General features: G+C 36.6%; 1 protein-coding gene across 4 annotated transcripts in view; it reads left to right on the top strand.

Moving 5' to 3' along the window:
• The first annotated feature begins 1,349 nt into the window (after positions 1-1,349).
• pcsk5b (proprotein convertase subtilisin/kexin type 5b) overlaps positions 1,350-26,768 on the top strand; it is a 76,907-nt gene continuing 51,488 nt past the window's right edge. For 3 of the 4 annotated variants that reach the window (XM_084087252.1, XM_084087253.1, XM_084087255.1), the window contains exons 1-11: positions 1,356-1,865; positions 3,561-3,665; positions 5,060-5,203; positions 8,867-9,010; positions 9,634-9,710; positions 17,923-18,011; positions 21,319-21,491; positions 22,420-22,632; positions 24,129-24,229; positions 26,204-26,307; positions 26,549-26,666. In XM_084087252.1, the coding sequence (XP_083943378.1) occupies positions 1,695-1,865; positions 3,561-3,665; positions 5,060-5,203; positions 8,867-9,010; positions 9,634-9,710; positions 17,923-18,011; positions 21,319-21,491; positions 22,420-22,632; positions 24,129-24,229; positions 26,204-26,307; positions 26,549-26,666 (1,439 nt within the window). In that variant the 5' untranslated portion in view covers positions 1,356-1,694. Of the gene's footprint in view, positions 1,866-3,560; positions 3,666-5,059; positions 5,204-8,866; positions 9,011-9,633; positions 9,711-17,922; positions 18,012-21,318; positions 21,492-22,419; positions 22,633-24,128; positions 24,230-26,203; positions 26,308-26,548; positions 26,667-26,768 lie in introns of all 4 variants that reach the window. The other variant, XM_084087254.1, reaches the window with a different exon arrangement.

The raw sequence follows: 26,768 nt of genomic DNA on the forward strand, positions 1-26,768 counted from the left end.
GTACACAGCAGATGCTTTCCAGATGAAGCACTCTTTAATAGACATCTTGCAGACATCTTGCAAATCCGGCCTCAAAATGCGTCCTTCGTTTCCCGTTAAATAAAGGATATACAACAGATGGATCTTTCGCAGCCTTGCCTATCCAAGAATTCATTGCGCGCCAGTGATGACAGGATATTTTTTGAGAGAAATTGTAAGTATTGGGCTAAATGTGAAAAAAAAAACTTTAAATCGGTTTAGATGTTGACTTATATCTTACTAAGATGCGGTTTTATAGTTTATACTCTTTATAAAGAAATAAAGTGGCCTAAGTCTGAGTCCTTCGAAGGATGCAGCGTTTGAATTGGGACACAGCCCATTTTTGGTTGGAAGGCGATTTCTATTCTTTGTCTATTTAACGTCTGACAGGAAACGTCCTAGAGAGGTATTGCTAGGGTGACCATACGTCCTCTTTTTCCAGGACATGTCCGGCCGGGATTTCGAGATCGCCCAAAATATCCGGGATTCGGCTTTTGCTTTCTCGTCGCCATTCATTTTGTTTACATGCACACCTTTTGATTCAATAGGACTGAATTAATTCCGATTGGTGAATCTGAATGTAGTGTTTACATGAACGCTAAACAAGTGATCGGTTGATGTGCGTTTTAGCATTGCTAAGAAAATTCCTGTGTTTTCGTCTCGATCGGGATCCGTGTGAAGCAGAATGCATGACCTGCAAAGCTGGCACGTACATGTCAGTGTCAAATAATGTAATAATGTAAACATAATGAATGGTGACTGTAGAAAGCAAAAGCTGAATCCCTGGCATTTTGGGCGATCTCGAAATCCTGGCCAGACATGTCCTGGTTAAACAGGACGTATGGTCACCCTAAGTATTGCAGATGAGCAAACACTCTTAAAAATAGGCTACGTCTCCCAGATGTAAACACGCACATCAATTAGACATCTCTGAGATTCACGTGCTATTTGTCGCGCCTCGGTGACGCAATTGGCCTTCAAATGTGCCCTTCGAAGGATGCAGCCTTTGAATCGGGATGCAGAATTTGTGAATCAATAGTTAAACAACCCAGTGCTGTTATATTACATTTAAGCACCCCAGTCCATGGCCAATCAAATTTGAAGACTGGAACAAACTAATAAATGTAATACTTGTCATAAAACTACATTTCTGGCCATAAATATACAGACAAACCAAAACTGTAATTTGTCATCATCTTCACAGAGGTATCTGGGAATAAATGTCACAACGCAGCCGGATCTGTGCTGATGGAACGCGGTGTGTCTTTAAGACCCTGCGGAGCCACGGTAACCCCACACGGCTCGTTGTCCGTACTCTCCCGACTCTCTCTGTAGTTATTTGAGGGAGGCGCTAGAACCATATCTCCACTTTACAAAAAAAAGGCAGAAGTAACGGCACTGTCTAGAGAGAACAAATCAAGCCAAAGCTGTGCAAACAGACTCTAGTGTCTCTCTCTCTCTCCGTGGCGTCGGAGTGTGTGCGGCCGATGCGCTGCAGGCTGAAGCGTTCGGAGGCTCGTATCCAGTTTAAATCCTGCGCTCAGCCTCTGTTGAGTATATGTGGAGCTCAAGCGACACTTCTATGAGAATCCCCACTGAACGGCGAGACGAAGTTTGGTTGTTTTCCTGAACCGGGGGTGCTGGGGAGAGTCGAGGCGAGAGAGAGAGGGCGAAAGATGGTTTTGAACAGCCTCCCGTGCGTCTTGGTTTCGCTGTGCTTGGTTTTTTTCTCGTCTTCTCCGTGCAAAGCTCGGATTTACACCAACCACTGGGCTGTTCGGATAGCCGGCGGACCTGAGCAAGCAGAGCATATCGCCAATAAATATGGGTATAGAAACCTGGGCCAGGTACGTGTGTCCTGCACAAAGATGTTTTGAAGCATCTCACGTGTGTTATTTCATCGTATTTGCTGTCCAATGCTGTTCCCCATCAGTTTAAGTGTCTTATCGCTTTGATTGAAGTTCACACGTCAAGGCTGGAAGCCTTTACACAAGTTTCACAGAGTTTTACATGTTGTGTTGAGAAAGCTGAATTTATGTTTTATAGATTTTAACCTTCATGGATGTGCATGAAGACTAGTTTTTAGCCCAATAATACCCAGTTTTCAGAGTAAAATCCAGTGAACAAACAGGTCTCTACTGACTGACTCCCAACAACAACAGGTGTTTTTGAAACTTTACTGCTTGGATTTAATATCTTGTATCTGTCTACTATTTTAAAAATCATTTTTAGGTGTACTTCTGTATTTTAAAACAACAAGTAAGGAACTCAAGCCATGCATGACATGCAGCTTCAGCAGGATTCATGACATGTAACATTCACTGTAACATGCGGAAAATGTTACAGAGGCTAAAAGTGTTACACCTTAAACCTTTCATATGTTTTAATAAAGTGAAATACTTGGTAGCTAAATGTATACATAATTCAGCTGTTTACAGTCAGGTCTGGTTTTTAATTTGTCAAGCCAAGTTTAGTTGAAGTCAAGAACTGCATTATGTGGCATAAAATGCCTTGGCCTCAATCCAGCTTCATCTTCTTTCCGGGAAGCAAGAAAAAGTCTTCATAACAGTTTAGTTTAATAATACGTTTCGTTATCCAGATAGTACTTTGATGGTAAAAAAAAATGGCTGGTGCATTTAAATAAATAATAGGTTAATGCAAGTTTATGGCGGAGTCTTAAACTTTGCTCTTTACTGCAACAAGCCCGTATGCCAGATCTCAGATCTGCCATGATGCATCTAGAGATTTCACAGCAACCGTGTTCAATCTCTGATTTCACAATGTGCTATCTTATCGTTTATCAGTGCTTATTGTGCCAGCTAAGAGTTCCTTCCTCAACTGCGAGGTTGTCACATCCAAAGTAACTACTTACTTAGGAGCTTAAACACTCCTGAACTTTGCAACTCATCAGACTCATCATGCCCTCCTGTGGGAATCTGCTATAGGATCCTGGAATGTGAGTTTGCCTTTGGAGCCAGTTGTAGCCTATGTGTTTGTGAAGTAAAAGAAAGTATAAGATGCTATTTATGAACTCAGAAGTTTGCCCTACATCAAGCTAATTTTGAAGCAATTGCTTTATAAGCCCATTTGACTGACTGTAAACTGGCAAGGCTTGTCATTGGCTTCAAGACTCATTGTTTTTTTATGGCAGACTTATGTATCCCTATGGAGTACAGTAGTCTGTGGAGAATGTGTCATGGCTGCCTGGTGTTTTCACACTTGTCAAATGAATCTGTTCAGTGGAAAGTGATACAGCCTCTTGAGTAACCAATCTTTCAGTCAATGACATTCTAAATAGTTAATGACATAAGCCAGTTTCAACATGTCTGTGGTGAATATTGCTGTAGCTCTTGCCTTTTATTCATACCGATATTGTTACATATTAGATGTACCTGCCCCGATTTGCTCTTTTTAGTTACTAAGTATAGCAGCGTGTTTGGGTTCTTGCTTCGCAACCTGATATTTTGTGATATATTGGAGTTTTTATGTAATGCTGCTTTATTTGCTATGCACTAAATGGCAGTTTTGTGTTGTTCCTGTAGATTGGTGATCTGAAGGACTACTACCATTTCTTCCACAGCCGGACGATAAAAAGGTCGACGCTTTTCAGCAGAGGCTCACACAGCTTCATCTCCATGGAGCCAAAGGTCAGGCTGTCACTATGACAACCCCACACCTGTGTGTTCTATGGTCTATATGGACTCCTGATCTTCCTCATCTATGACTAGAACTCAGTGTATTCCATACAACTGTTGCTCAACAATGCAAAGCGACTAAATGGTTCCGCTCATAAACAACGCTTAGTGTATTCGTCAATAATCTTGAAAAGGAGAGTTGGTTTAACACATTGCAAACCTCACGCTGTTGGTTTGTATAGCGTTTTATCCAAAAATGTAAATTGTAATCTGTTTTGAACACAGTGTTGTTCAAAACACATTTTATTTTCTTTCTTTTGTGTAACACAAAAGGAGATACCTAGCAGTTTGTTCATGCTGCTCTTTTCCATACAATGAAAGTGAATTGTGACCAGGGGTTCAAGAATGGACCAGTCTCCAAAAATTGCAAAAAGACAAAAAAAAGAAAAGAATTCTGCCTTGTAGATTTCAAATCTCATTCACATTTGTGTATTCATTGAAATATGTTGTGTCAAGACATGTCTTTTTAGGTTTGACATCGCTGATTTCAAAAACCATTTGTGACCCTGGACCACAAAACCAGTCACATGGGTCAATTTTTGGAAATTGAGATTTATACATCATCTGAAAGCTGAAAAAATAAGCTAATTGTATAATAATAATTGTTAGGATAGGACAATATTTGGCCGAGATGCAACCATTTGGAAATCTGGAATCTGAGGGTGCAGAAAAATCGAAATATTGCGAAAATCGCCTTTAAAGTTGTCCATTTATGTTCGCGATTGTGCTGCATTCACTCACAAAAATAAAAGTTTTATATATTTACGGTAGGAAGTTTACAAAATATCTTCATGAAACATGATCTTTACTTAATATCCTAATGATTTTTGGCAGAAAAGAAAAATCGATAATTTTGACCCATACAATGTATTGTTGGCTATTGCCACAAATATACCCGTGCTACTTGTGACTGATTTTGTGATCCAGGGTCACATTTGTGTCTCATAACTATTTGCAATAAGTTTATTTTTTTTATTCAGCAGAGGTGAGAAAAATCATACTTGGTTTGAAAAGATATAAAAGTTGAGAAAATATTCATTTTTGAAAAACAAAAGGTCATATTTCACCTCAATATCGAAAGGAAAAATTAAGATATGATTTTAATGCTTGAAGAATGTTGGTACTTTACATTATTAAGAATTTTTTCTTCATAAGTAAGCCTATTTGCCTAAAACATTCTCATTACTTCAATGCAAAACAACAACACTGTTACTATATAGAATGTTTCTCATTATTGTATTCCAGTGTCTTTCATTTAATCAGAAGACTGTTACAGAGAGGGGATGTTGTGAAAAGATGTTGGTGCTTGTCAGTTCCTAAAGGATTTCCTTATCATTCTTTCTCAGGTGGAATGGGTGCAACAGCAGGTCGTGAAGAGGAGAATAAAGCGAGATTATAAACCCTCATATCCTGGTCCTGTACAATCCAGTATGGTCCAGTCCAACTCGATTTACTTCAATGATGCTAAATGGAGCAGTATGTGGTACATAGTGAGTATTCTCAACATGTTGTAAATCGTTCTTGTGATTTGGTAAAGTTGAAAAACACTGGCGAAGTCTTGATCATTGTCATGGTTTGTATCATTTCCCAATCTACTGCAAAAGAATTGTTCAAGCCAAGTGCTTAACCAAGGTCTTACAGTGAATGATTCATCAAGAACATCTCATTCTGAAAGGAAAAATGTTGTTATTCATTCAAATGTATTAACTTTTTTTTTTTTTGCCTTAGAAACAGCTTTTCTTTTCTGCTGATGTAAGAAAAGGCACAGGGACAGGGGATTTTATTCTGTGCAATTTATTTGTGAATCTTATTTCACAATACATATGATTCCTTCTAATAGCAGCAAGGTAAAACTCTTTGAGAACAAAACTTTGGGATGAAGACTATTATATTATGATATTATTGTCCAGTCAAAGCATAGACTAACTTAAAATCCTGACGGATAAATTCAAGTCACGTCCTATGTTATTTGCTGCTGAATATTCTGTTGAAGTCCGCAATACTGCCCATTACAGAACTCAAATGTGTTGCGAATGCTTTCATTAAAGACAATGTTGTGTTTAGTTAAGGGCCAATCCAAGCCGATCTTCTGTTGCTGAAGACGTCTTTTAGCTAAATCGTAATGGCAGGTTGTAAACCTTTGGTGTTTTTAACTAAAACTAATTTGTCAGTTTGAACGTTCAAAGGAAACGATGCCTGTCACACCAGATTAGCCGAGTTTCTACATGTGAAAACCACCCAGAGAGATACATTGAACTTTTCAGTGTAAGCTCTAACATAACTTCTAGCTGAGACAATTTCTGTGAGGTAATTGTATAAACAGACTCTTGTTTTAAAGGGATAGTTCACCCAAAAATCATGTCGTTCCAAACACTTAAGACTTTCGTTCTTTTTTAGAACACAGATGAAGATATTTTTGATGAAATCTGAGAGCTTTCTGTCCTTCTGTTGACTGCTACACAACTATCATTTCGTAAAACTAGTCCATATGAATTGAGTGGTTTAGTCCAAAATTTCTGAAGAGACTTGATCGCTTTGTATGATAAACAGATTGAATGTAGGCTTGTATTCACATATAAACACATCAGTTGTGGTAAATGGAAGCTTAAGCATGTTTGCTTATCGTGCGAGAACCAATGAGGTTCATTCTCGTGTTACGCAGCACGTTTGTGCTTCTGCTAGAACCAATGAGGTTCATTCTCATGTTACGCAGCACGTTTGAGCTTCCTCAAGAACCAATGAGGTTCATTCTCGTGTTACGCAGCACGTTTGAGCTTCCTCAAGAACCAATGAGGTTCATTCTCGTGTTACGCAGAACGTTTGAGCTTCAGCAAGAACCAATGAAGTTCATTCTCATGTTACGCAGCACATTTGAGCTTCAGCAAGAACCAATGACGTTCATCCTCGTGTTACGCAGCACGTTTGAGCTTCAGCAAGAACCAATGAGGTTCATCCTCATGTTACGTAGCACGTTTGAGCTTCAGCAAGAACCAATGAGGTTCATTCTCGTGTTACGCAGCATGTTTGAGCTTCAGCAAGAACCAATGAGGTTCATTCTCGTGTTACGCAGCACGTTTAGAACCAATGAGGTTCATTCTCGTGTTACGCAGCACGTTTGAGCTTCAGCAAGAACCAATGAGGTTCATTCTCATGTTACGCAGCACGTTTGAGCTTCAGCAAGAACCAATGAGGTTCATTCTCGTGTTACGCAGCACGTTTGAGCTTCCTCAAGAACCAATGAGGTTCATTCTCGTGTTACGCAGCACGTTTGAACTTCAGCAAGAACCAATGAGGTTCATTCTCGTGTTACGCAGCACGTTTGAGCTTCAGCAAGAACCAATGAGGTTCATTCTCGTGTTACGCAGCACGTTTGAGCTTCAGCAAGAACCAATGAGGTTCATTCTCGTGTTACGCAGCACGTTTGAGCTTCAGCAAGAACCAATGAGGTTCATTCTCGTGTTACGCAGCACGTTTGAGCTTTCTCAAGAACCAATGAGGTTCATTCTCGTGTTATGCAATATATTTATGCTTCCGCAAGAGGTTTGTTCTCGGCGCGTCAAGCAGATTCGGTTGAGCTTCTGTTTATGTTCGCTGATCAATGTTTAATTGTGATTAAAAGCCTAATTTCAATCTGTTCAACATATAAAGCGACAGAGTTTCTTCAGAAATTTTTTACTAAACCGCTCAATTCATATGGATTAGTTTTACAATCTCTTTATGAACTTTTTGAAACTACCAAAGGGTAGTTGCATAGCGGTCCATGGAGGGACAGAAAGCTCTCAGATTTCATCAAAAAGATCTTTATTTGGGTTCCGAAGATGAACGAAAGTCTTACTGGTTTGGAAAGACATGAGGGTGAGTAATTAATGACAGAATTTTTGGGTGAACTAACCCTTTAATGGCAGTCATGTTCCTCAGCTCACGAGAGTCAGTGGTTTGCACATAAGGAATGTGAAGAAATCCTCGTTTTTTGCATGATGAACAGCCATTTAGATTTACCAGAATGTACCAAAGGTTGCACTTTGGCTGCTACCAAAACCTTGATGCGTAGCACACATTGCATCTGTTGTCATCATCACTTTCTGTCTACGATCGTATTTATAGCTTAGACCGAAACGGCGAGAGTGAACTAAGCGTTTGTTCTCTAATGGGTTTGTTACAGCTCTGTCAATGGTTAATATGGCTCAGATAACATTAATACTTTGACCTGAATGCATCCATTTGGCTCGGGTTTCTCTTGTTGACCCGCAAGTTGTACTTTGGGAGCAAATAAATTTGACTTTCCAGTATGGGGTCTAATTCCAACTCTAGGCCCAATGAAAGTGTACATTTGGTTCCATGTGACGCATGTAATTACAGTGTCTGAGATACACAAGGAAAAGATGCAGTAATTTACAAAGATGCGTTTTAAAAATAATGTTTGCTTTTTACCACATGCTTGGTAACCACACGCTTGATTTTCCAAAAATAGCCAGGATTTTATTCCGGCCGTGACATTGTATTTAGCATGCATGCTTCAGACACATGAGTCAGAATCCACCCTGTGCTTTTAAAAAAATCTATAATAATATTGAAAAGCCTCATACTTAATTTACAAGCACTAAATTAAGGCAATCCTCAAACACTTTCTATACTCTAGTTCAAAAAGTTTGAGGTTTTTAATCTTTATTATAAATTCTCTTATGCTTACCAAGGCTGCATTTATTTGATCAAAAATACTTATCTATTTGAGTATATTTTAAAATGTAATTTATTCCTGTGTTTGCAAAGCTGAATTTTCAGCATCATTACTCCAGTCTTCAGTATCACATGATCCTTCAGAAACCATTCTAATATGCTGATTTAGTGCTCAACAAACATTTTCTTATTATTATCAATATTGTAAACAGTTGTTTTTTGCGTGGAAACCGTGATGCATTTTTTGTCAGGATGCTTTCAAAAGAACAGCATTTATTTGAAACGGAAATCTTTTGTAACATTATAAATGTCTTTACTGTTACCTTTGATGCATCCTTGCTGAACAAAAGTATTCATTTCTTGAAAAAAAATCTTACTGACCCCAAACTTTAAACATTAGTGTAAGCATACACTATGCAACTCCTCACCTCACCTAATTAAAAATTTCACGTCCTCATTTATCTGTGTCTATGCAGCACTGTAATGATAACATCCATAACTGTCAGTCTGACATGAATATCGTGGGCGCGTGGAAGAGAGGCTACACTGGGAAGGATGTGGTGGTTACCATTCTGGATGACGGCATCGAGAGGAACCACCCAGATCTCATACAGAACTATGTAAGTGTATCTCTGTGTATGTACGGCTGTTCTGAATGGAATTCTTGCATATTGCATACTCTGCATACTGAATAGTGGTTGCTATTGTTTCCTAATAGTAACAGTTGAAAGTGAAAATAGTGCATATAAAAACATTCTAAATTGTTGTCCCATGACCTCATTACATATGTGTTTAATTCAGCCAGTTAGAATATAATCTTGGAAATAAAAATAGTTTTGCTTGTAGGGATTGTGAATAGCATTTTTAAGTCAATTTTGAAAATATGTTCTGTGTGAACACCTTGGTTACGGTTTTGACGTAAACAATCCATTTTAATTTGATATTTGAGATATTTTTATTGATACTTCTCCATATTAAAAATAAAATACATTTATTTTTTTAATTAATTAATGGCTCATCTGAACTCTTGGATTTTGTGTTTATATAAGCTCTGTCCTAGAAGTACATGTCCTCTTTACTCTATAAAGGACATTCACATGTAAAAGTCCAAAAATTTGGTATTGTTTTGTTAAATTTTAGCATGTTTTGTGTGTCCTAACTGGTGCATGAACGCAATGGATGGACAAATCCACATTTGAATATGTTCTCATGTGTCTTTTCGTTGCTTTTGATCTGTTTGTAGGATAACGAGGCCAGTTATGACGTGAACGGTAATGACATGGATCCCATGCCCCGATATGATGCCAGTAATGAGAACAAGTAAGAGTGAAGTTCATTACACATGCACACGCTCAATACTTTGTGCATTTCAGGTCATTAAATCCCTGGAAAGGCTTTGTTTGTACAGTCCCTCTCTGTGGTGTGTGCGAATGTGAGTATTTGGCATCTGATCTGTGCGCTAGTAAGAGTGTTTGGCAAGTTTGTTTGGTGAATGTGGGTTTTTGGAGTTTGCTTTTTGTGTGTCTAAGGGTTTCATAGGTGTATGAGTAAATATGGCTCTTGGCTTGTGTGTGCAAGTAAGTGTGTTTGGCGAAAAGTGATTTTTGTAATTGGCATTCTTTGAGAGATAATGTGCGTGAGTGGAAATGTTGGCTCAAGATCAGTGTGTATTTTGAGGTGTTTGGTGAATGTTGATATTTGGTTTGTTACATGTATATATGGGTGTGTTTGGTGAGTGGGTGGAGACCCCCATGTGTTTTTGTGGCTGTCACTCACTCTACCAGTGTGTGTGAGCCTGTGCCAGATGGCTCTACAGCTTTTTTGGACCGTTCAGACAGAAAGCTTGGCCTGTCTCTAGTCCTCTGTGGTGTTGCTGTTTCTGCTTGGAGCTCCAGAGTCTGCAACTGATGATCGAATACCGTTGTGGGTGGTGCTTCCCGAATAACGACGAAACTCGCTTCTTATACCATAGTACGATGCATTATTAAAGAAATCAACTAGCTAGTCATGACATTCCCATAACCGTATTGTCGCAAATTACTGGAGTAATAACTTCTTTTATAACTTATACCTCTTTATGTTGATCTGTTTGAGTTTATAAAAGCTACTTAACGTTAAATGTCCTAATTGAACTAAGGCCTAGTCCTGGCTTAACCTAAGCCCTGTCTGTGGAACCAGGCCAGTAAGATGCAAATTCAATTTTTTACATTAGAAATGGAAGATATAAATTGTACTGAATGTCAGCTTGCTTATTTCGCTCCAGATAAGGGTTAAGTTCACATGTCATAAAAACAAGAAACTATGCTTCTAACCACAGGTCAAAAGCTGTCGTTCCAACCACACAACATTGCGATATTCATTGCGAATATTCATTGGAACTATAGTTTCGGGAAACACCAACTCTTTGAACTATGTTGATAATGACGGAACTTGCGACCATAAGTTGGCTAAACACACCCCTAGGTAGTTCAACCACAAATGACAATCATTTACTCAGTCATTCCTAATTTTATGCTGTTCCTTCTTTCTGGGAACACAAAGAAGAAATTTTGAAGTAGGGCTGTCACGATATGATATCGCGATTATCGCGTCCAAAATAAAAGTTTGTATTTACATAAAAAATGTGTGTGTGTACTGTGTATAATTATTTTTTATATATAAATACACACACATGCTTGTATATATTTAAGAAATATCTAAATAATTTTTTTTTTTAAATATATACATGCACGTATGTGTATTTAAATATACAAAATAATTATACACAGTACACACACATTTATTATGAAAATACAAACTTTTATTTTGGATGCGATAATCGCGATATCATATCGTGACAGCCCTATTTTGAAGAATGTTCACAAAGCTCTTTTCCATAGAATGAGCTGCCTTTTCTTTTTTGTGTAAAAAGACAAAAAAGCATCATCATAATTTCTTTAATTCAAAAGAAAGAAATTATGTTTTGTGCAGTGTTATTTAAGTATTATTTATTTCTAGCTATATTATACAGGGTTCCCAATGGGTCCTTGAAATCCTTGAAAGTTTGTGAATCTTTTTGAAAAGAAGTTCTGAAGTTTTTGAAAATAAACATACATGGATACAGGTCCTTGAAAGTGCTTGAATTTATTTTGTGCTACAAGTTTTCTGGAAAAAATTCTATATTTCGCCAACACTTCGTGACCTCTACATACTAGCTTGCTTGATTTACGTTAGTTATGCGCATTTACGCATTACGTTAAGTGTTTCCCGCGTGAGGTACTTTGTGTTGTACGTTGCTATAAAGTTAACGTGCGGGAATAGGATGTACCGAATATTCTACAGTTTTATGCAAAACAGAAATACGACAAATAGAATATCAGATCTCTGTCATATGGGCAAAAATAAATGCAAAAAAAAAAAGAAGCTTTTTTGCATAGTTGTTTGACACATGAAAACTGTAACAATGTATCTTACAAGATAACACTTGATAAAACTTGAAATGTGTCCCCACATTAAGTCCTTGAAAGGTCCTTGAATTTGAAGTTAACCAAGATGTGGGAACCCTGTTTTATGAATATTTGAATTCATAATTTTAAACGTACAGTATGGGATTTTTTCTCCACTAGGGGTCACTAACCTATTTACAATAACAAAGGCGTAGTTTGATGACGCAGCATTTGCTAAGAATTATGGATCTTGTCGTCAACGTCAAGCCGACCGATCTAATAATGTTTATGGATGACTGAATACATCAATGTTTTTATCATGACTGTGATATGAAGCAGTTCGGGATTGCTAAGAGACAGCGATCAGCTCCACAAGCGACGCGAGTCCCGCGGATATAAAAGGAATATGGACATTTCATTCTACCGAACTACACGCGAGTGCAGAATTACAACTCACAGGTCAGTTTATTAGACAAATTAAACTTGTGAGGTAAGTTAACGCAGCGCTGTTTCACTTGGTCTAACATTAACACACTAGCACACTAAACTGCATTTCAATGTGTTGAAATGTATGTGTTAGTTTGTCTGTATGAGACTAGCAGTAAACTAGATCAACATTAGAATAACATAGATCATATTCTAACATTTTATCATTGTTGAACTATATAACATTGATTAGTTTTATGTAAATGTGCTCACCTGTTTAATAAAGTACATGTAGGAGCGGTCGAAGTCTCGGACGTGGAGCTCTCGTTTATATACAGTCTATGGGAGCTCTCGGCATCTCGAAAACACCGCGCTGATATTGATTCTCGTTTTAGTTCTCCTTTTTTATCCAAAGTCTGTTTGCCATGGTCCATAATGTTTGAACGAAACAACAACAGCGTGCAGATAGACATTGCGAACTCCACAGTTGTCTGCGTCTGTCGTCTTGGTTACTATCAGAGGGCTCTGGTTCATAGCTCTGGTTGCCATGGCAGCACGAGCGGAAACCAGGGACAACGCGGATATGACGCCATTGACTGCGACAAAACGGAAATAAAGAAACGTGCCGTGTCTTCGAATTAAATTGAAATTTATCCTGGTTTGAAAGTTGTTGGAAACAGTCGGGATAATGTAAGTACACAAAAAAAAAAAAAATATAACATAGATATAGTGATTTTTGCTATTTTTAAAGCAAAAAAGTTACATATTGTGCCTTTAAATACAATTTTAAGATTTTTTTTTTTTTTTTTAATTTCATTTTAAGGTTAGATTAATTTTTAGTAATTTTGTTTTGTGCTTTTGTCATTTTAATTAGTTTTTTTATATTATGATTTAGGTTTAAAAAATTATTTTTTTCACTTTTAGTTTGTTCAATTTTAGTTTAGTTTTTTTATTCCAATTAATAATTGTAATGCTTCAACTTAAATTATATCAGCTATTTGTCAATATTAGTTTTTCATCTAATATTTCAGCTCTTGAGTTTTTTATATTTTTAGCTAACGATAATAATAATTTAATGTGAATAAAGGACCATTTTTTTGGACCATTTTCATTAACAAACGTCACATATCCCACCCACCAATTCACGTTACAGTAATGCAAAAATCACATTGTTATTTCTGTAATACAAAAACAGGTTTTTACGTAAATGGTAAAATATTTATCCCCAAGTCCACCCTCAAGTCTCTATGCCCCCCCCCCCCCCCCCCCCCCCCCCCTTTATTATAGTCTTAAACGATATCACACCTGAGGTAGAATTATTGTCCATAACTCAAACAGTGTGGGACGAGTTATGTGCTGAAATGTAATACTTATTCCTATGTACAATAGAGTAGTTGACTATAGTTGACTCTTGACTATATCAGACATTGCTCCTCATTCCCCCATCTGGAGGTCTCTGCGTGTGAGTGCACGTATGCATGAACTATTCCTCCTCTTAGTTTACACTTTTAGAAGCCCCATTAGAAGTATTTCCATGGCCCGAGGAAGAGAGCAGTGTTTGAAGCCGTCACTGCTGTCAGGAGGAAGTGTGTGTTGGAGACCAGAGAAGGGAGGTTTAGGTCTGCATGTATAGACACGATGTATAGAATACCATCCACCTCCTGTAGCAGCTTCTTCTGTCTCCGTGAGGATTCCAGCACAGAAAGTTCAAAAGTTCTCACCCAGACAGGAAGTATAGACAACATAACTATTTGGCTGTTAACTCCTTTGAATGAGGCGTATTCTACTTTCGTAGCACGACATCTTTTCCTTAACGTCTGTTCATAGTTAGGCGAGATTATTTGCAATAATCAACATTCAGTTTTATATAACCTCTTAGCATGAATTAAAAAGGCTGTTTTTGCTACTGTAGCTTTAAAGAGTTACATATGCAGCTGAACTCTTTTATGATTGGTTTACGTCTCTGTGCTGCTGTAGGTCATAAGGCACATTTACACTGCCCAGACCATTAAAAAAAAAAAGAGTTTTTAAAGAATAACATTTTTTTTCCCCCTAATTTATTTAATAAACAATGGAATAATAAATAACAATAATATTAGTGGTAGTAGTAGTAATTAACAATAATAATAATAAGAGGTAATAGGGTTTGTATCTAATAAAAGCTTTAAAAATATATATTTTAATTAATAAAAAAAGTTATTCTCTTATTTCTTATTTAATAATAATTGAATATAAGATCATTAAAAATATATATTTTTTAATACAATTTCTAATTTCTTATTGAATAATAATTTAATAAATATGATTATCAATCATTTAATAAATAAGGTAATTTCCCTGCGGTGGGTTTTGGCCGTGAGCTTCACCGCTGGAGGTCGTTCTGACTGACGCTGGACTTTTGAGCTCCAAACTGAGGGTGTGTATTGTAAATAGTGCAAGTTCATATATCTCACAGATGAAAATGGGCTTTGCACTAGACTTTCAGTGGAACTGCAGTTTATTGACCCAGTCTGACCTTTAAGCTGTATGTCAAATGTGCAGCACTTCCCTTGTGTGTGTGTGTGTGTGTGATTGTGTATTTTCTATATGCTTTATGGGTTTATGTATTATATGTAATACGGTTAGCAGTTTTTTGTTCATTTTTGGTTTTGTAGGAAACGTTTCAGTGTCTTGTGCGGTTCTGAAATGCTGGAATGCTCTGTTCAGGTGTGGTGTGTGTTTCTGGTTTTCTCATTGACATGTATTCTGCTAGCAGATGTGACTTGGTGTCACATAGCAGGGTTTTGACAATTCGGCGTTTAAAGATAAGAACATATTAGAGATAAGATACTTTTTTTCTGATACAGTTGATGTAGCATTCAAGTAAGAAATTTAATAAACAAATGTAATAATAGACACTCACTGCATGAATTAAATATATTTTGATTCTTATTAAAGCGACTCAGGTTATTCTGTCGAGAGCAGCGAGTGATTTTCTCCTGGTCTTTTGTTGTTTGGCTAACATTAATGGCACAAGCGGCAGCGGGTATTTGAGGTTACTGTTACTTTAAGGCCGTGTTCTCTAATCTAATAACGGGCTTGTTTACACCTTGTCAATTTATGCATTTTCTCTGATCAATAGCTATCTTATTGTGAAAAGACCAGGTCTAAATACGCTCCGAAATGCTTTTGGAGGTGGTTTGAGACTCATTCCAAACGAAACTGGACAAATGTAAATGCATTTGGTTGTTGGAGCCACATATGTAAATTTTTAGCCTCCCAAAATGGTAAAAAAAAAAAGAAAAAAAAAAGAGATATGACAGGGTGATATGCAACTGAAATTTATCAAAAAGAGATCCAATAGTTGGCATAAATGGTGTCTCTTTTTGGCAGCTTTATTTTTCAGGTCAACTATTGTCTTGGCAGAGCAACAATGGCCTTGTTCCATCTACATATTGCATATTTACTATCAGGAAAAAAGCCTCCCATATGTACATATTTGATTGGATTTTAATATTTAAATTTAAATTTATTTTTTAAGGAAAAACTTCTGGTTTTCAGCATGAAAACAGCCAAAGATGCTGGCATGGCATTAAAAAACGAATAATCTACTTATTTTTGTGTCAATTTTGGGTTATTGAATAATGTGCTTTTAAAAAAAATGTATGTTTGATTGAGGTGGATGCAGTTTTTAATAAGAAGATAAGCATGTAGTAATAGAAACATTTATAGAATAAATTCTTTGATATGCGTCAAAAAAAGTCATATGAATGAATAATTCGCTCTGATGATTTACTAACAATCTCTAGCAAACATAAAAAGGCGCTTTGTCTGCACATTCTAATAAATCCCTCTAAATAGCTCTATTCTCTAAAACATAGCTAGTTTGAATAATCTTGTTAAGCAAGGTAGTTAAAAGTTAGTTAAACTGTTGACATTTATAGCTAGATACCTGGCTCCCATGAGTATTGAGGCTTTTAAAGTAATGCAAGGATATATATTATGTATGTATAACTAACTCTATGGATGGAAACATAAAGTTGGGGCGAAATTTATTGAAGTTTTTTTTTTTTTTTTTTTTTTAAGTTTACATTACAGTCATAAACCATGATTTGCTACTTCCTATTGCAAGTCACCAGCAGTTGGTATTTATAATTTAGGGGGAGAGGAAGTTTCATTCTAGAGAACATTTTATTCAACATACATTGCTCATCCCTGCAAATTACATTTGTTTTGTATGTTATATACTGTAGGCTAATTTTGTTAGTGTCTAGTAGAATGCTAGTGTAAGCTAATAGATGGTCTAAAATCCATAAAACTCCAATTTTGACGTCACTGTGTTTTTTAATGTCTTTATACACTACCGTTCAAAAAGTTAGGGATATGATTTTTTTTTTTTTTATAAATAAACTATTTATTTTATTCAGCAAGGAAGCATTAAATTGATCAAAAGTGACAGTAGAGATATTTATAATGTTTCAAATAAATGCTGTTCTTTTGATCCTAATCATAAAAGAATCCCGAAAAATAAATGAATCATGGTTGCCACAAAAAATATGATAAATAAACTCTTTTCAATATTGATGATAGTCAGAAATGTTTCTTGAGCAGCAAATCAGCATATCAGAATGATTTCTGAAGGATCATGTGACACTGAAGACTGGAGTAATGATGCTGAAAATTCAGCTTTGGCATCACATGAGTAAATTACATTTTAAAATATTTTAAAATAGAAAACAGTTGCTTTAAATTGTAAAATATATTTCACAATATTACTGTCGTATTGTATTTTTTATCAAATTTCTGCAGCCTTAATGAGCATAAGAGACGACTTTTCAAAAACATTAGAAATCTTACCGACCCCAAAACTTTGAGCAATAGTGTAGACTTGAAGAGAAGTGGTCATTTGTTGGGGATTTTATCACAGATTATTTCCTATTAAATGTCACATATGACCTACATCAGAATTAGACAATCTTTGGAATAGTTTTAGTCGGGAGTCATTGGATTGGTGTTGGGATCGAGCACACAGGCCACCTGGGAGTTCCTCTGGCCTTTTGACCTATTGACCTTGTAAATGTTTATGGTTGGGATGGTGACCGAACCCTGGTCTCATCCCAGAATCTGGTGCTGCTGTGGATCTTTACAATCTTTGTTTCTTTTTTTCTTTTTGTTTTCTTTTTTTAAATTGCTTAGATTGGAGACTGTGGTTACCATGGTAGCGTGAGTTTTTCTATGCAGCTGTTCACTGCTGGAGGTTCCATAGCCGAATCTCTCTCTGTCTCTCTCGCTCTCTCTCTCCATCTGTCTGTCTTTGTCTTTAGTGGATGTTTTAGTGCATTTTTTTGCTGATGATTTGTGTTAGGTTTATGTGGGTTTAGTTTGGGCCAGGAATGTATCCACGTTGCGTCTGAAGCAGAGGAACCGCTCAAATGTTTTCCTTCAATATCTCAAATATTTAGCCACTGTGTTTTAGCTTTGCTGGCTGTGGAAACACATGTTTGGTTTCAGCCCAGCTGTTTCAGTCTCTCTCTTCGGTTTCTTGTCCACTTTTTGCGTTCCTTCTGTAGCGAGTGTGTGTAATAGGTCAGCAACAGGGCCTGTGCTTGCGTAAGGGTCTCCAGTTTTTGTTTTTTTGCAGTTGCAGTGAATGTGTGTATTGAGTGTGTTACTAACACTAACATCTTATGTGTTCTGTTCAGGCATGGCACGAGGTGCGCTGGTGAAGTAGCAGCGTCCGCCAACAACTCCCACTGCACGGTGGGCATTGCTTACAACGCCAAGATTGGGGGTGAGTGTAGCTGATGTCTGATTTAGACCCACTACTGTACCTGGGAATTCTGCCTTTTGTTCGTTTTCGCACAAAAGCATGTACATGCAGTACCACAGAATAGTTAAGTCACCAGAACTATGAAATTACACAAAATCAGTATGTGAATAGTTAGGGATTAAACGGATCATAGTTGATCTGTGATCCGTACGGACCAGGCCCCACGGTTCGGCATGCATGTGATTCGTGGATTAATTGCAAAGTTTAACTATCATAGAGTGAAAGTTGCCAGTTTACACATTCAAGTGATTTTAAACCATTCTAGCACAAGAAGAGGCGAAAGTGAACTCAATTCGGTATTCACAGCCGCACACACTGAGAGTCACGTTTCAGATAGCTTGTGAACACAGAATTGATTCCTCTTTTACATCTCCTTGCGCTTGAACGGACACGTACACAAAAAATTGTCAAAATTCCCAAGTATTCTCATAAACGCAGTCGTTAATGTGTTTTTCATTAATAATGTGATTAAGGTGTTTACATGCCTGTTTATTTAAAATCGGCATACATCAGATAGTTTTATGCGAATATGGTTCTACGATTAGGAGCTTAATCGCATTAGTTTGATCGAGGTAAAGTTTAATTGCAATATTGCCAAAATCCCATTACTCACTGATTGAGTAAGAAATCAGATCATTATATTGGATCTTGCATTAGGTCTTAAAATGACAGAAACCTATAAATACCTGCTGCTTTCTGTAATTAATAATAACTTTATTTTCTATAGCGCCTTTAAGGGAGCTTCTCAAATCGCTTTATAAGGTAAATATACAAGGAAAATCAACAATAGTATATTGGTGTATTAAAACAACAAGAAAGCAACAATGTTACCACAATCAACAATAAGCTAACTTAAAAAAAAAAATGTTTTCAAGTACGTTTTAAAAATCTTAAGAGACTGTGCTTCCCGAATTTCAACTGGAAGTTGGTTCCACAGCCTGGGAGCAGCTCTAGACAAAGATCTGTCACCCATGGAACATAACTGTGTTTGATCGACAACCAAAAGACCATGCTAAGAAGAGAGAAGACTTTGATTAGGAATATATGGTGTGTTAAAAGCTGAGATAAATACTCCGTGGCCAGTCTGTTATGTGCTTTGTGTGTGAGCATAAGAACTTTAAACTGGTTACTTCTTGTGTTGGTTAAAATTCTAGCTGCAGAATTTTGAACACACTGTAGCTAATTTAGAGTATTCTTAAAACTCTAATAAGAAGCGTATTACAATAATCAATGTGAGTAAAAACAAATATATGAATGAACTTTTCTGCAACTGAAAAGGATAGCATGGGACTCAATTTTGCAATACCTCTAAGATAAAAAAGAAGTCTTTACAACATTTTGTACATGAGGGTCAAATATCAACAAAGGATCAAAGATCTCTCCTAGATTCATAAATGTTTCCTGAAAGTCAAGTACAGAACCATCAATGATAAAAGGTGTTTGGCCAGCCTAGTGGAGCTGATGAGAAGAACCAATAAACATGACCTCATTTTTATCACCATTATAACTTATTAACCTAAATTTACCACTAAAATTATTAGCCATCGATCATTTTTATCTCAGAAATACATTTAGTGAGCAATGAGACTCACTTTGTTCATGTTTACAATGAATATAGATCTGTGTGTCATTGCCTAAAAGTGATACTTAATACCTAGAGTTCATAAAAGTTGGCCAAGTGGGAATAAATAAACACTAAAAAAGGAAGGGTCCTAAAATTGAGCCCTGAGGCATGCCAGTAGAAACTGGTCCAAAATCAAACCTGTATTCCACTAAAACAACAAACTGTCTACTTCTGTTCAAATAAGATCTAAACCAGTTTAAAACAGTGCCAAAACTACCAAAAACTTCAAGGCGATGAAGAATGATCCACATTGTCAAATACAGCACTAATGTCAAAGAGAATAAGAATAGTAGGAGATACAGCATCAGAGGTCAAAAGTAAGTCAATAGTCATTTTAACCAGGGCCGTTCAGTGCTATGATATTTTCAAAAACCAGATTGAAACTGCTCAAAAAGATTACTAACAGAAAGGTGATTACGCAACTGTAAAGCAACTACACGTTCTAAAGTTTTTGCCCAGAAGGGAAGATTTGAGAGGTCGATAGCTTTTTAAATGATCCAAATCTAAGTTTCGCTTAAATTTTGGTCTGTGTTATTAATGTTAATCAAACAACAAAACACAGCTTTAACAGATATTAAACCATATTTAATTTATACAGTGAACACTTTTGTTATATTACTTTTAGGCCTAGTTATTACGTTTCTGTACCTGAATACTAGAGTTAGATCTTACTTTGTTTTATTTTATCTATCTATGCTTGTAATTAGTGTATTTTAGTTTTTTTTACTGACTCTTCACTTGCCTTTAATAATGTTTGAATTTAATTAGTTAGGCTAGTAGTTTTTGCTGTGGTATCGGTGTTCTTAAAGTGTGCCTTAACTAATAAATGGAAAGAAAAGATATATTTGCACTCAAAAACCTCAAAAAAGAAATCCTGCCAAAGTTAGATTTTTATTAGTTAAATGCACTTCAACATATTGCAGCACTTACTGACAATGAAATGTGGTATAAAGTTATACTATAAAGGGGGAGCAAAGTTATATTTGCTCCCCCATAATATTTATTTGTTTTCTTGCTGATCCGAACCCTGAGTTTTGTGGTTTGTTGACCGTACACAATGACCAATGATATATTTAACATACATGTAGTACAAATGTATGTTAAATTACGTTCATATATCAATACATTTTGATATATTTAATGACAATGGAGTATCAACAGGATATTAATAATATTTGAGTTGTTGAAGTTGAACTAAATAAATTTTGGCCCTTTTTAATTTTTTAAAAGTTGGAACTTTAAATCAATTTTACAGCTCTGCCACTGTGGTCATGCACATTTAATCGGACAACTTTAACATATTTTTCATCAATATTTTTTGGACATTAAGACATGTCCATATAAAAATATTACAGCTTTTATAAACTCACTACTGTTAAAAAGTTTGGGGTTTATAAGATTTTTTAAAATTAATTTTACACACAATGTGCTCACTATTTGATCAGATCTACAGGAAAAACAGTTATTATCTTCTTATTATCAGTGCTAATTCATATTTTTATGGTCCATTTTTCAGATCTTCTTTAACAAATGGAAAGTTCACAAGAACTGTCAATTTTGAGCAATTTAATGCATCATTGCTGAGAAAAAGTATTAATGATCTTCAGTGTTTTGTATAAGGTTAACTTTTGGCTTGTCCTGCAGGTGTCCGCATGTTGGACGGGGATGTGACCGACATGGTAGAGGCCAAATCACTGAGTCTACACCCTCAACACATAGATATTTACAGTGCCAGCTGGGGTCCAGATGATGATGGCAAAACCGTGGATGGGCCCGCTTCCCTCGCCAGACAGGCCTTTGAAAACGGCATCAGACTGGTAAAAACAATCACGGCATATACATAAAGTTCACGTAAAGTTCATATGAAAAGTGTGTTATGTTTTTCCTGCAAGTAAAAGTGTCTTTTTCCATATGGTGTGGTGTTCATAAATCAGGAAGTGTAATTTTCAGGTCATCAGTCACGTCTCTTCAGCAGTCTGGCCCACCTAGGGTGTTTTTCTTTCCTTGTCACACCCTACCACCTGCTACGGCAGTGAATTTTAGGACGTGATTTTAGTTTATCTTCCCTGAGCCATGAGTCACAGTCAGTAATTGGCATGTATCCTGTGCCAAAGGTGTGTTTGGAGCGGTTTAGGCGTGTTTCAGGTGTGCGAGACTCATAGACAATACTGGTGTCAATAATACTGGTCTCAGACTGGGCTGGGGGATATTAATGCCTGTAGATATCGTCCTGATCCTATTATCTGAATTCAATGAACATTTCAAATGATTTTTTTTAGTAGTATAACCAATATTGTTGTTGTTAACTAAAATTAAAAATAATTTAAATTTAAATAAAACTTAAGTAATATATAAATATAAAAAATGATTAAAAACGAATTTAGACTTCATTTAAATTCATGCTAATTAAAATAAAAAATGACAAAAGCACATCACACAATTACTAAAACTTAGTAATATTAAAATAAAAGCATGAAAGCTGAAAATTAATAATAAAAGCTTATTTGAAATAATAAGAAATGCTATAATAGTATATAAATAATACTAAAAAATAACATTGAATATATATCATTTTTTTGTAAAATCTGATCCCCACAGCCATGATCACCATTGTTCTCTTAAGCATAAAGCCCAGGTTGTTCCTGAAGCATGTTCCTGCTATAAGTGTACTGTAAATGATCTTTTTTTTTTTAACGCCTATTTCACGTTTAACACAACATGTTCATTTATGGTTTTTGCTCACAGGGCAGGAAGGGACGGGGCTCGATCTTTGTTTGGGCATCAGGAAATGGTGGTCGGAGTCGAGATCACTGTTCATGTGACGGCTACACCAACAGCATCTACACGATCTCCATCAGCAGCACGGCTGAGAGCGGCCGCAAGCCCTGGTATCTGGAAGAGTGTTCCTCAACCCTCACCACCACCTACAGCAGTGGAGAGAATTACGACCGTAAAATCGTAAGTTACCTAAATAATGCATAAAACTGCAACTAGATCTTATGCACTGAGTAGACCTGCTTTTTAGAAAACAGGCCTGTTGCTAGATTAGCTTTAAAGTCACCATGTTTCTGGAATTGAACCACATCCTAACCAAGGAGAATTATATTGTGAAGACAAAATTATGCGTTTTAGTCGAGACTGCTCAAGGATTCTTAATCAAAAGAATTAACAATGCATATTTATTTTCGCAGGCTTCTTTGTTCTTATTTAGCAAGGATGCCAATAATTCTGACGTCTAATGCATTTTCATGTATTTCTTTGGGCATGTGTTTGATCCGCTTTGTTGGTCACTGTGTCATGAGACTGTCCTGGTGTTAACTGCTGTGGTTTACACAGCCCACACACACTTATACACACTCCTCTGAGAGTTACAGACCGACAGTTCTTCCTTGTCTCTCAGCTTGTCTCAGAGTTACGTGTGAAATTCCACATTGACTTTCAAACTCCTTTCCCAATACGTTTTTACTTTCTGAGGCCCAGTGTTACAGATATTAGCACTTCTCTTTGTTGTCTTCTGCAGGTTTCAGGTCGTTTTAATTCACAGAATCTCAGTTTTCTCAACTCCGTCCATTTACTATAATATGCTTGTGTGTAATCAGTCACTTTTCACATTTTCACAGAGGGCTTTCACTTTAAACACACCCGAGTCTAATTCATATCGTAAGTCTTCTGATCTTAAACAAAATAAATGCTAGATAAAAACTCCCCAGTTACTGGCTAATTAGACAGGAAGGTTGACTTGTAAAACATCTAGCCACACTTTTTTTTTTTTTTTTTTGTACCTGTACCTGTTTAGAGCAGAATCAAATCTGAAATCCATCACACAGATGTCCCACAGCTGAAATTAGAGTCTCGTTTAGTTGATCCAAATAGCCTCAAACACAACTCTTGAATACTTTTTAAAAGATTTTATTACATGAATCTCACAAACTTCAAATTGATGCCGACAGAGGATCTGAGTGGATCCAGTCCATTCTGCTGAATCACAAATGTCTAAAAGTGATGGTAATTTACTGCTAAGTGTAGCACAATGGCACATTTATACCACATTTCATTGTCAGTAAGTGCTGCAATATGTTGAAGTGCATTTAACTAATAAAAATTAAACTTTGGCAGGATTTCTTTTTTGAGGTTTTTGAGTGCATTGTGTGTCATTGAAGGAGCGGATTTGTTGGAAATGCAAGTGATATAAAAATTTACTGGCTCACTAAAGGTAACTAAACCCAAATAACAATGCAAAAAACAATGCAACGAAAGTAGAACACACATGTTGTAATCAGCAAAGCTGTCTATTGCATACTTTAAGTGTTTACCGTGTTGCTTATTGTAACAGGAGCGGTCAAGTATTGTTACTTCACGTCATAAAGTGTACATATTAACTTTTATTCACAGCTTAAACACATGGTAACACAATACACAAGAATAATTATGATGTTTTTTGTCTCTCCTGTTAGATCACGACAGATCTGAGGCAGCGCTGCACAGACAGTCACACTGGAACATCTGCATCAGCTCCGATGGCAGCAGGGATCATTGCTCTTGCTCTGGAAGCAAAGTAAGCCGCTAACTCCTCACCAAAACCTGTTGCATGCTCTCTTTTCTCTAATAGCTGTTGTTTGAAAGGGTCTGATGTTCTCTCCAGGCCACGTCAGTAGAATTAGCATCTTAACCACTGTATGCTAGGTTAAAGAGATGGGTCTTTAATCTAATTGCTTCTATTGCTCTCCTTGTTTGTAAGTCGATTTGGATAAAAGCGTCTGCTAAATGATTAAATGTAAATGTAGTCACAAAGGGGTCATACTATACACTCCAGTTACCCTTATCCAGTTATCCAGTTTCACCCTTTCACTGACCTTCTGAATTTAACACTGTTTTATGTTTTTGCTACTGTACTAAGTATGTACAGATATTTGTATGTAATTTTATGTAAATGATCTATGTTATCACCAACCACTTTACATGAAATATGAGAGGAAGCTGTTGAACAGCTTATATATCAACATGGGTGATGCATAGAAATTTAGGCAACCGATAAGGTTAATGCCAAGAAAGTTTGCCAGAAAAGCATACATTCATTTTTGGTTTGGGGTGAAATGGTTTTGGATGGCCGATATCATTGACCGAAACAGGGATGGTTAATTAGCGCTTCTGTTCTGACATGTTTTGAATATGTTAGTTTGTGCATTTAAGTCGTACTGAGAAGTTATTTACGAGTTGGGAAATTGTAATTATGATGTCAATTAAAAAAAAAACATATTTACAATTATATATACTTACATGTACATGTATGTTACACCTTACATGTACAGTCATAACAGCAAATTCTACATAATTGCAAGCGACTAAACTTAAACCAAAACCTACTCCTAACCCTAACCCTATAGTAAGTACATGTTAATTAATATTACTCTGTACTTAATTGTATAATTACACTGCAACAAGGGCACCTAAAGTAAAGTTCAGTCAGATAATTTCATGCATTTCAACAATTTGACCGTCAACTACAGACGTTGCATCCATTGCGTCCACCATGTTTACTGATTGACTTGCCCCAAACTCAGAAATCCAGAGTTTCCCACTCATAATTCTGAGATTTGTGGGGGCTCTCAACTTTTCAACTCTTTGACATTACTTAAACGCAACAAGTGTCTATTCTGTGCACAAAAGGTAAACATATCAGCCATTACAATAAAAAGTTCAATTACCCAGTTTTTCAAAGTTATTTCCTCAAACTTTATTTTTGGTTTTATTTCAGTTTTCAGCTAAATGAAAACTTGAACTTTGGCGTTTCATTGTTTTGGCGTTTTGCAGATTAATTACGGTTAATCGTTAGTGTTCATGGCTGTGACGTCAGCACTATGACACATGGCTATATCACCAATTTTTGCTGCTTAATTTCCGTAACGGTTCTGGTGGACTGATGAGCTTTGTATTGTCAATGATAGAGTATGTTTCCGTAGAACATCAATCCCTAATTTCAAAAGAGCAAGGACCACTTTAAAATGGTGTGATTCTGAATGCCATGTAGCGTAAGTTTCAACTGTGTCTAATTTCACACAGGAAATTGAGGAAAACCTCGACATATGGCTGCCATGTGACTGTATATTCCTAGCACAATGGAGTTTGAATGTTTTAATAATTTGGGGGGATATTCAGGGACACATGGCATTCATCTCTCTTTGGTTTGATGTTTGATCTCACTGTGTATGGTAAATTATGGGAGCGAATGCTTCAACCAGACAGCCAGCAACTTAACTTTTTTACTACAGCTGAAAATTGTGGCCAGTGCAATTCTTTAGATTAGAATAGAATGTTTTGAACTTTGTAGATTTAAGGATGTTTTCACACTATCACTTTTGGTGTTCTCCCCGGTTCACTTGAGGGGAGAGCAATCGAACTCTAGTTCCGACCAAGCAATGAAACCAAGTGTGAAAGCACCTTAAAATCTAGTTTGGAGATATTATTTAGTAATGCTTTTAATCATGTAGATGTAACTGTCCATCATGTCTGATTTTTGACTCTGTTGCAGTCCTTACCTTACGTGGCGAGATGTGCAACATATTATAGTGAAGACGTCTCGTGCTGGCCATCTCAGCGCTCCTGATTGGAAAACCAATGCAGCTGGTTATAATGGTAACAGGCTTTTCATTTCTTTAAGCGGGCCTGTCTTGTTTTAACCACTTGATAGGTAGTGACACTTCTGAGTACGATCAGTCTTGAAGGTTTTCCAGACTGTGCTGAACAATAAATTTTCCCCTTTAAAACAGCAATCTGCATCATGATTGGTGGTAATTTTGGTTTTCATAACAACTCTAAATCTGTGTACATATTGTTATTTTTTTGTTGAACAGTTAAGTTGTACATATTCTTACAGTCAGTCACCTGTATGGCTTTGGGCTAATGGATGCGGAGGCCATGGTGAAAGAAGCAGAACGCTGGAAACAGGTTCCCCCACAACACATCTGTGTGGAAAATGCTGACAAACAAATCAGGTATATTCAACAGCTCTTTAACATGAGGCATTAGGCCTATGATAATGCTTGATAATTGATAATGCTATACAAGTAATAATAAATGCTCAAATAAAACAATTT

Source organism: Abramis brama (assembly GCF_963993115.1).
Source record: "Abramis brama genome assembly, chromosome: 16".
Taxonomy (NCBI): Eukaryota; Metazoa; Chordata; class Actinopteri; order Cypriniformes; family Leuciscidae; genus Abramis; species Abramis brama.